General features: G+C 38.7%; 1 protein-coding gene across 1 annotated transcript; it reads left to right on the forward strand.

Moving 5' to 3' along the window:
* LOC109850495 (nudix hydrolase 9) lies at positions 345–8,745 on the forward strand. Its single transcript, XM_020420510.1, has 10 exons — positions 345–493; positions 588–662; positions 756–812; positions 1,590–1,672; positions 2,883–2,941; positions 3,699–3,847; positions 5,284–5,424; positions 6,111–6,269; positions 6,357–6,465; positions 8,210–8,745. The coding sequence occupies exons 1-9, from the start codon at positions 428–430 to the stop codon at positions 6,459–6,461; spliced, it is 894 nt and encodes a 297-aa protein (XP_020276099.1). The 5' UTR covers positions 345–427; the 3' UTR covers positions 6,462–6,465; positions 8,210–8,745.

Here is a 10,892-nt window from a genome sequence, read left to right on the forward strand (position 1 = left end):
TTTTTAAAACCGACCCATTTTTTTTTATTTATCAAAATCGACCCACTTTTTGTCACGTCAGCTTAATCTCATTCTTAAACAGTCGGGGTTGGCAACTCCCGACTGTTTAGGAGATTGTTAAACCCCAATTAGAAGCTTTAAACCCGGTTTTTGCTATTCTAAATAGTCGAGGTTGACAATCCCGACTAATTAGAAAATGAGATTAAGCTGACGTGGTAAAAAATGAATCGATTTTGATAAATAAAAAAAATTAGGTCGGTTTTGAAAATAAAAACATGAGTTGGGTCGGTTTTGAAAATTTCTTCGGTGCGAAGAGGGAACCACTTTAAATTATAGCTCACCCTGCGGGACATTTGAACCAGAATCTCTCTTCCCCCGCTCCCCGCGTCGAAACCACGCCAGCAGCGAACTCGAACGGAAAACGCCGATGATGGATCCAGGCTGCGCCTTCAAGCTCCTCCTCTCTTGCCCCTCTGCCCTCCCCAGATCTCGAGTAGTTTTTTTTTCCTTCAATTTTTCCAATTTATCTTTTGCGTTTTTCTTTTAGAATTGTCTAATTAGCTTGTCGATCTTTGTTTGATTTGAAGGTTCGTGTCGACTTCAGCCCTATTTACGACAGAATCCCTCATCCCGATCCTAACCTAGAGAAATCTATCGACGAGGCACAACTTTTCTACCATTTTATGCGATTATTATTATTATTGTTATTATTTTGAGTTAGAAATTAATTTTCTTCCTTTTGTTTGGTAACCTAGATATGGAATCAACGAGTTCAGGCGAATCCATCACTCTACAATGGCCAAAAGTTCAGGGTATGAAATTGCCTGATTCTCATTTTAGTTTGTAGAGATTTGTTGTGATTAGGGTGGATTTAGGGAGGTAATCACGTAGTAGTTTCTGAACAAGCGAGAAGCTCATAAAAATTAGGGAAAAAGCTGAATGGCTGTTTGAATTGAGATTCTTTGGAGCTCAGTTTTCTTTAAAGGAACGATTTTTGGTTTTTCATTGGTGGTTAATTTTAACACATGATCTTTCGATGATATCGAAACATGAAGTGGCGTTTATTTATGTTATAGAAAATTCTAGCTGAAGTCCCCGTGATCTTGTTCGGATTTTTATTTTGAGACTACTTGGTTTTTATTATTGCAAGGGTAGATCCATACCATGTCTTAACGACATCTATAATATTTGAAACGCTAGCATAACTTTTACATAACTGTTGTGAGTTTGAAGATTAATATTTTATGCTCTGTTTTATTATATTGAATATTTAATCAAAATAGCTGCTATCTTTTTTTAATTTCAATTTTTACATCCGGAACGTTCCACCATGAAAGTTATTGTCAAGTATCAGTTGTAGGCATGCTTTGAACTTTACTTACTAACCCTACTCAAGTTCCTCCTCCAAATAAACTGCTAGTTGCTGCACCTTATTTATTTATATTTTAGCTGACAAAATTCTTTCATTTACTCTAATGTACTTTATTTATGTTGCCTGAGCTTTCTCATATTCATGAGCATATGCAAATTTTCAGTGTAATTTTGTCAGTGTTCTTTCTCATATCCATGATTTATTCAATGCAATTCAGTATGGGGGAGATTCCTTGCATCCTGTTGATGGCTCGGAAAAGGAATACTCTGTCTGCCTTCACTTGGGTCTGACAGATTACAGGTTATGTCTCCTCTTAGCTGTTATGGCTGGAATACTCTGTCTGCCTTCACTTGGGTCTGACAGATTACAGGTTATGTCTCCTCTTAGCTGTTATGGCTTTGTTGGAACTTCAGTGTAATTTCATGTCTGACAGATTACAGGTTATGTCTCCTCTTAGCTGTTATGGCTTTGTTGGAACTTCAGTGTAATTTCATGTGTTTTTTCTCCATGCACCATTATAGTTTTTCTGGCAATGTTTGTTTACTCTTTTATAGTTTCTCAAACGTTTAGAGAGGTGCCTTTTTTTAAATAAATTTATTTGTGTTGTTAGTTTATTTTGTTGGAAATCCCGAATAACATATTAATAGCAAGGTATTGAAGCCTTGTTAGTCAAAGAGACATTAGTGCATTTTGGAGGGATGCTTAATGTTTAAACCTATGACAGCAGCGAATACGAGTATTTAAAATCCTTAACTGCTGCCGCTTAGCCTGGGTGGTCATGTAGGGTCCTAGCTTTTGGCTAGACAGCTATGAATTTAAAGAAACAAAAGATAGCATCATATTTTGCTTTGTGCATTTTCATAAGGAACACAGTGTTACTTCCACAATTACTTGTAAGCATCTGTCATGCATTGGTGCATTCTTGTCTTTGGAGTATAAAACTCTTTGTGACCCACTTGTTTAAAAACTTCAGAAACAATCTCATCTATTTTTCCCTAAATGATGGTGGTTTCTTCTGACATTGTCTTTGTCCCAAAGTATCACAAACTTTGCCACATCAAATGTGGATTTGAGGCATAGTAAAATGTTTGACGCCTTTACTGCTGTTTGCTGTCCTTTTAGTTTTTCTCATTTAATTATGCAACAACTTAAAATTTATGGTTATTCTATAGAAGAAGTCCTGACAAGAGTTTCCTCAAGTAAGGAAGGAATTAACACTTAAACTTGATCGTATAAGGAACATATCTGTGCTATTTGAAAATTTTCTAATGAGTTGTAAACAGATTATTGGTTGACCATGGACTTTGATTTCCATTCATCTGTCTGAAATTGATTGCAATAAATGTATTTCTCTCCTTGAGTGCACGTGTTTTAGTATTTTGTATGAAGATCATTGTCTTTGGAATCTATGAATTTTGTTATATAGGGATTTAAACATTGCATGCACGTGTTTTCTCGAACAATTATTTGCTCAGGACATATTAATTTTTCTCAAATTATATGTCACCAGGACATTTATTGGGACAAACTTGAACCCTCTTTGGGAGAAGTTTCTTGTTCCTTCAGAAGGTATAGCTGTGCCTTTATCCTTATTTCCCTGCTATTTCTATTGTGATTTCAGTCAAGTTTTTGTTTCTTTTCCATGAGAGGCATGTTACCGAACTGGACCATTTATGTCATTTCATCAACTTGAAATATTCATCACATTATTTAATCAAGTTCTGGAAACAGTTATTATAGTTCCTTGAATGTTTTATAGTATATGCTAGTTTTTTTTGTGCACATTCTTCACTTTTCGGCCTAGCCCGCACTGAAATGGTAGGTTATTATTTGTCTCATGCAGACATAGGGAAACCATCACATGCATATTAGCACCTTTAACATCAGGCTCCTGGCGAAACCTTGGATAGCATGATAGCGATAGATTAGGATTGAATCGCATCGAAACAACACTGCATTTTCCCCAGATGGTGCACAAAAATCAGAAGAAAGCACTTCTGTTCATTTGGTCAGAAAAGATGGCTATATGATCTTCCTATGACCATTGGATACTTTAATGATGTCAAATATGATTTTCCAAATATGAAGGTAGCCTACTGCACGTTGAGTTCAGAATATATTGTTTTAGAAATTACTTCTTTGTGGATTAGCTTCTTTTGACATCTGAAGAATGAGCCTACAATTATGGATGGTGCATTTTGGTCCTCTTAACATTCTTTACTTTCAAGTAGATAGACTACTTCACATTTGCAGCTATTATTCATACTATTGCGCATATATATTATTCTTTAACTAAATCTTGCTTGTTTATATACGTTTTCCGCAGATGATTTTGTACGATGTCAACACACATCAAGTCCCCTGGGTAATGGTGCCGTTGTTGAAACAAGTGACAATAAGTATCTTGTATTGCAAAGAAGTAATAATGTGGGAGAGTTCCCAGGTTACTTTGTTTTCCCTGGAGGTCATTCAGAGGTAACCGTACTAGAGTGCCCCTTCAGCCTTTTTCTTACTTTTCATCTCTTCTACTTCTTCACTTGTAATTCCGGTCCTCTGATTGAATTCCTCATCATTTTACTGAAAACAATGGCATGCCTTGACAATTTTCAAAGTATAATTATGATGTTGCTCCTTGCTCGCTTGTTGTGATTATTGCATGATTCATGAAAAGAGAAGAAGAATCTAATAGTTTAAGATGTTTTGGAGTTGGAAGTCACAAACTATACCTTATGTGGTTGTGAGCCTCATATTGAAGCTTAATATTATTCAGGAAGCAAGAGAAATCTCTGTCCTCAATCACAGAATGGAAGGCTAGTTTACTGAAACGTGCCAATTCTAAAAGTTCTTTCTTCTAAAAGTTAAAGTTCTGTCTTAAATCAACGACTCATGCACAAGGTAAAATGCCGGTTGGTGTTCTACATAAGAAGTGCCATAAGACTGTGACTTGGATTTACCATAATAATACCCTGACTAAGATTTCCTTTGAATTGGAAAAAGGTTACTGAAATTTACACCACACACTTGACAAATGACTCAACAAAATGGAACCTGCTTGTGTTGAAGCTACAAAAGGCATAGTTTTTAACTGGAATTCACTTATTGAAAGTGCAAAAGATCTGCTAAGAAAGCATGACAAGCTGCAACTTGTATAAACAGCTTGGTGTTTGCAGTTAAGGATATTTTGGAGAATCAATTTAGCACCTCCCAAATCCCCTCCTCTTCTTCCTTTCACCCCTTAGCTTTGAGGTGTAAGGCTGAAAATCTCCTTCCCTCCCTTCCTATATGCTCAGATTCTTTTTATTCTTTCCAGGACACTATCAGTGGCCTATTTGCAAAGGTGTAATGATTGTTTACACTGTACAAGTACTATGCCACCTTTGGATGGGATGATGCATTTCTGGATTGACTCTCTACTCACTGTCGGTTTTGTTTGGTTGCAATACTGAAAGAAAACAAAGAAAAAAGATATAATCTAAATATCTAATTGTAGATACATGCCATATACCTTATACTGTTAAAGAGGCGCCAAAGTTGCACACAAATGGTGTTTTGTAGGGCTTTAAAGAATATTTTAAAAAGAATCTTAATCAGATATATGTTATATATAAACCAAAGCTAACTAATAAGGGTAATAAGAATAATAACCATACACTACCTTTATCGTTATATTGGTTGATGGTATAATGGTTGGAGGGTTAGAAGAACCGAGTGTCGCTCTGTATTGCGGCTACACTAAGTTTTTTGCTACTGCGTGGACTATAACAGCAAGTTTTTTGCTGTTGCGTGGGCTATTACAGCAACTGCTATATGAAAGTATTTACCTTTATATTCTGTATTAGGTTGAAACATGAAGGCTTTGATGAAAAATCTGTGCACGGTGACTTGCTGAAAGAAGTCCTTTTTGTTTGCAGCCCCAAGAAATTGGAATTACTTCTCATCAAATCAGTGATCCAATGGAGTCTTCATTATTGAATGAAAAAGTTTCACAAGAGATGTTTGAAGGTATCATCCGCGAAGTAGTTGAAGAAATCGGGGTTCCTGCAGAATCTCTAGTTAAGTTTTCTAAATATTGCTGATTTTAATTTTGTGCCGTTCCTACAACTTGGTGACTCAACTTCTTTTTGATCCTATAATATAGTATCACTTGTTGCCTTGCTATGGGTGCCTGAGGCTCAGTCAAGTAATGAACTACAGCAATCAAACATAGCTTTATTGAGTATTTGACAAAATTGTGAACTGGATAGTGAACGTCCAATATGTATTCAAATTATATGACCATCAGGGTGGTTACACGAAGTTATGTAAAATTCAACAATTTGTATGTAGAAAGATCCAATTTTGAGGCCTACCTGGACATCTTTGGTTGTAGAATAATCTATAGAAAACTAAATAAATGAGCACTAATCTCAATTAACTACCCTTAGAGAATTCTAGATATTGGTGTTTTAAATCATTTTTAGGTTGTTGAGGTTTTAGGTTATATTGTGTGTCAATGTGCCTGATAGCATGCTCTATCTCAATGAGATAATCTTCAGTCGGATGAATTACATCTGATTGTTGATTACACCACAATTGGAATGTGTATCTCATTAGAATGGTTTTGACTTTTGAGTTCTGTATTGTAGGTGTTTGTATGGTTACAGCTTAATGCACGCCAGAATACATTTTGTGTCATGGAACCTTATACTAGTTTATTGCACATGTTGATTTTGCTAACGAGCTGTCAAACTTCATGCAGTGTGATCCTCTATTTATTGGAATATCTCGCAGGGACCTGAATGTTAGACCAACAGCCTTTTTCTTTATAACATGTAACTTAAGATCAGGTGAAATTTACCAGCTGTATTCCAAAGCTCAAGATGGCTATGAGTCCACTAATCTGTATACAGTTTCAAAGGTCAGCTCTAGTAACTGTCGTGACAAAACTAATCCTTATACATTTTGTTTCACATCGTAATCACTGATGTATCTTCTTGGTTTACAGGACGAGTTAGATAAAATGGCACTAAGGATGCCCGGGTGCCATAGGGGTGGATATGCCCTGTATGTGCTGATGATGGAAGCTACAAAGAGCGTTTGCTTACAATGATCACGTAAGTTCTACAGTGTCTTATTTTCATTAGGCTTTGGGGTTTCTTTGTAATGAATTTTAAAAGGAGGGAATGGAAGAAAGAATTAGTGTAGTCCATCACGAAAGTCTGGCTAAAGGATTCCATAGATGTGGCCATACCTATAGGCACATGGTTGGCAAAGGCTGAACCCGTTAGCAAGCTTAGGCTGCTCATCAAGTTGATGAGCCTAGTTCTCTTGATGTCTTAGCGACTTCTTTCTTTTCGAAAAGAGAGAAGTACTTGATGCTTTCACATGAAATATTTTAACTGATATGTGGAGGAAAAGGTTGTTGTAGACCTTTTTTTCGTGGGAGATAACCATATGCTATAATTTTTCCGTCTTATGCCCTTCCTAACATTGTTATTATTATTACTAGGACAAAATTTTAAAAACAACCTTTTTTTAATATTAATTGGTAAAATCGACCGTTCAAGAAAATAATTGGCAAAATTGACCCTTTTGGGTCAATTTTGCTGCGAAGAAACTTTGTTAAAGTGCACGGGACTACTAGTCCCGTGCATCTCTCTCCTCTCTCCCTACCCCCATCCCACCTGGCCATCTCTCTCTCCTCACTTCACGCCCCCTCGCCTACCCCCATCCTCGCCCAGCAGAAGCCCCTGCCCACTTCCCTGCCCACCTCCAACCTGCAATCACGCCCTGAGCCGCTCCTTCCACTTCCCTCAACTCAGAAAATCCATTCTCCCTTTCTGCTTCACAAACCCGCCACCAGCATTCACCAAGGGCCACACCCTCCCTCTCCACCCGTGCTCCGCAGGGCCGCAGGATCTACGCACCAACCTGAGGAACCGACGCTGCCGCTCGCACCGTCTTTGGTTTCCTCCATCGCCGCCAAACTCTGCCCGCACCGTGCCAAACTCCGACCGCACTCTTCCCTCGCCACGACGTGAGGCCCAGCAACCGATCGACCCAGCTCTTACCGCCGTTCCGCCTTGTCAAGCCTCCGTCCTCCCTCGAGCTCGAGCTCAACCCGAGCATCTCGAGGCTCCGCCCTCGCAGCGAGCCCCTCGACCGCAGTCACCAACCACGCTCAGCGCACCGAGCTCCATCCCCGCCGTCGTTATCACCACGACAGCAGAGCGACGTCGATTTGGGTGGGAGTTGGGAGGGGAAGTTGGAGGGGTCTCTGGGGAGGGATGTGGGGTAGGGAAAGAGGGGGAGGTGAGTGAGGAGAGAGAGAGATGGCCAGGTGGGATGGGGGTAGGGAGAGAGGAGAGAGATGCACGGGACTAGTAGTCCCGTGACTTCAACAAAGTTTCTTCGCAGCAAAATCGACCCAAAGGGGTCGATTTTGCCAATTATTTTCTTGAACGGTCGATTTTGCCAATTAATATTAAAAAAAGGTTGTTTTTAAAAATTTGTCCTTATTACTATTGTTTTTGTTCTGTCCTTCCTAACATTATGATATATGGAATTCTTAGCTGCTGAATGCAGTCAAATTGCATGTGTTTTGTACTAGTTGTATTTTAAATTTCCTATTTTTAATTATATATAATCCCCGCTGTTGAAATAGTTTTATAATTTGCATGAAGTCATTTAAGTTGATTTAAAAATTTCCGCACTGTATTTTTTACTTTTTGTTTTTGTTGATATGATGTCAACGCCCTATTAAAGTTGATTGTGCATGCACTGCATATGGTGTTTTCTACTTCAGTCGATAATTTGATTGATTGATGATTCAATACTTTTGAATTTGATATATTGCAGGGTGATTATAACCTTTGGATGGCTTGACAATTTTGAAGCGCGTCATGTATCACACACTAGGATTGAGATATCGTTGAATAAACGCCAATGCTTTCTAGTTGACCATCACTTTCATCTGCCCGGTAGATGAATATGACAGAATAAAGTTAATGACTTAGTCTTAGTCAATGAAGACCGAGGAAATGGTCCTTAATTATTTGTATCCATTTTATCAAATTATCTACAGATCTCCCTCTTTCAATCAAATGTCCACACACCCAATTTTGTATCTAATTGGTCAGTGTTATCACTTGAGCTACTACTAGTCAGACAACTTTTTACCCCATGTCACATATTTGTTTGTCATTTGCAATTATGAACGTTCAAGAATAATCATAAATATATCATGTTTTGTGGTCTTGGGCTTGGAATGGGGTCAAGGCAACTATGCATTATTTGGAGTTTGTCATTTATGTTCTGTTGTCTTGATTTGTTAAGATTATGTAGAAGCTCACTCTTAGCATAAATGAACGGAAAAATATGATTCGTGTAACCGAGCCCGAAAGAAATTGATACAAAGGTGTTGTTTTTATTTTCTTTTTTAATTTTTTGGGAAAAGCAGCTTGACCTGTTATTGTTGTTGTTGTGTCTTGTTTTGTTCTGTTTTGCATTTTGTATTAATTGGTTAGGTGATGAGTGAATAAGGTTGCTGTCAGTGGTAGGTTTTGTCAAGGAAAGCAGTTTTGTGGTAGGTGCTGAAAGCTTCTTGAACTGTTATTTACTTTGTGCTCATAAAACTTCTTGAACTATTTCACCTTGTAGTCGACGTACTTGTATCTTTCTTTTCCCTGTCACTCTGCAACTCTAGCATGAGACGTGCACATGTATTTGTTCTTTGTTTTATTATATATGCTACCCACCCTTATCTTTCTTTTTAATGCTTGCTAAAAGTCAGTTCCGAGCAAATCCAACACTAATGTGAGAAATTTATTTAGAATATGAATTTGATTCGTCACCACATATTTTAACACAAAAGCACTGTTCAGTGCTCAGTCATACTCTGTGACTTTGTGTGTGAAATCTAAGGAGCAGGTTGTTGAAACTTGTTTTACTTGTTCCCAAGTTCACACTCTCCTTTTGTTCTCTCTTGTGGATAGCTATAGACTTTAATGCTGAAAGGCCTAAAGAAGAAAATCATATATGGTGTGTTTGGGAGTTTACTAAGGGAAGAGAAGGGAAGGTAAACAACGGGAAGGGAATGGAAGGGAAGAGAATTGTAATATGTTGTTTAGGAGTTGAGTAAAGTGAATGAAGGTGAAAGGAAGTAAATATATGTAAATTTACATAAATGACTTTATACTAATAACATATCTCATCAGCCCTTTTATTTGTTTTGATGGGGGTAAGAATGTCATTACACCCCTTTACCCTCCTCTACCCTCCTCTACCGCCCAAATCGGGGGGAAAGAAAACCAAGCAATTTTACCCTCCTTTCCCCTTCCTTCCTCCTCTCTACCCTCCTTAAAAAAACTCCCAAACAAGGTGAAAGCCTCATTTCTCTTCCCCTCCCCCTCATAAACGTTCGCCGAGGTGGAGATTTGTAGAGTTGGTGAAAAGTCAGAGGTATGCCTCTGGAAGTTGGGCGGTCGACCGACAGTGGAGCTGCGGTCGACCGATATGTGCACACAACTCTTAGTGTGCCTCTGGAATTTGGCCGGTCGACCGGACGAAGCGCTGCGGTCGACCGCGAATTGTCCAGAGAGCAGACTGGACCTCGGGATATTTTGCGGTCGACCGGCAGTGGTGCTGCGGTCGACCGACTATCGGGTTTTGGGTTTAAGTTGGTTTTCCAGACCCGTTTTCTTTGTAACTTGTATATAAACCCCAAATCTGTTCTAGAAGCTTTGGCGATTTTGAGCTGCTGAAAGGGGATTTCTAGGGCTTCTTTTGTTGGAGTCTATTGGAGAAATCAAGTGATCTTGTTTGAGGGTTTTGGGTAAGATTTGTAACCCTAATTTGTATTCCCCTTTGATTTGATTAGTGGAACTCCCCCCTCCTTGTCCCGTGGACGTAGGCAAATTGCCGAACCACGTATATCTTGTGTTCTTGCTGTGATTGGTTGGCTTGTGTCTATTGTGGTCTATTTTGTTCTTGTGTGTGCTATTGTTTTGGCTATTCGAGGCTTCCGCGGCGCACAACAAGTGGTATCAGAGCTCCGGGTTGTATTTGGGAGTTTTGTTCGAAGGATTCATTGTTGGGTTCTTGTTTGAAGAGTATATCTACAATATGGGTGATACAAGCAATGCTAGTTCAAGTGCTACTAGTACATCGGGGTCGGCTTTGACAAAGGCGATCCAAAATTTGAGCATCAATAACACCAAAATTGATGTACCAAAGTTCGACGGCAAGATCAACTTCGGTTTATGGAGGTGTCAAGTAATGGACGCCTTAGATGCACAAAATCTAGAGGAGACTCTTGAGTTTCAAGAGAAACCCGAGGAGATTGATGATAGGGTTTGGAAGAAAATGAACAGTAGGGCTTGTGAGGTGATTCGGTCATGTTTGACGCCGGATCTCATTTATGATGTGATGAACGAGACATCGGCAAAGAGATTGTGGGAAACGCTCAATGAAAAATATTTGACAAAGAGCATTGAGAATAGGCTTCATTTGAAGAAAAGGTTCTACCAATTCAAGATGAAGA

The sequence above is a fragment of the Asparagus officinalis genome, chromosome 7 (assembly GCF_001876935.1).
Source record: "Asparagus officinalis chromosome 7, Aspof.V1, whole genome shotgun sequence".
In the NCBI taxonomy this organism is placed as follows: Eukaryota; Viridiplantae; Streptophyta; class Magnoliopsida; order Asparagales; family Asparagaceae; genus Asparagus; species Asparagus officinalis.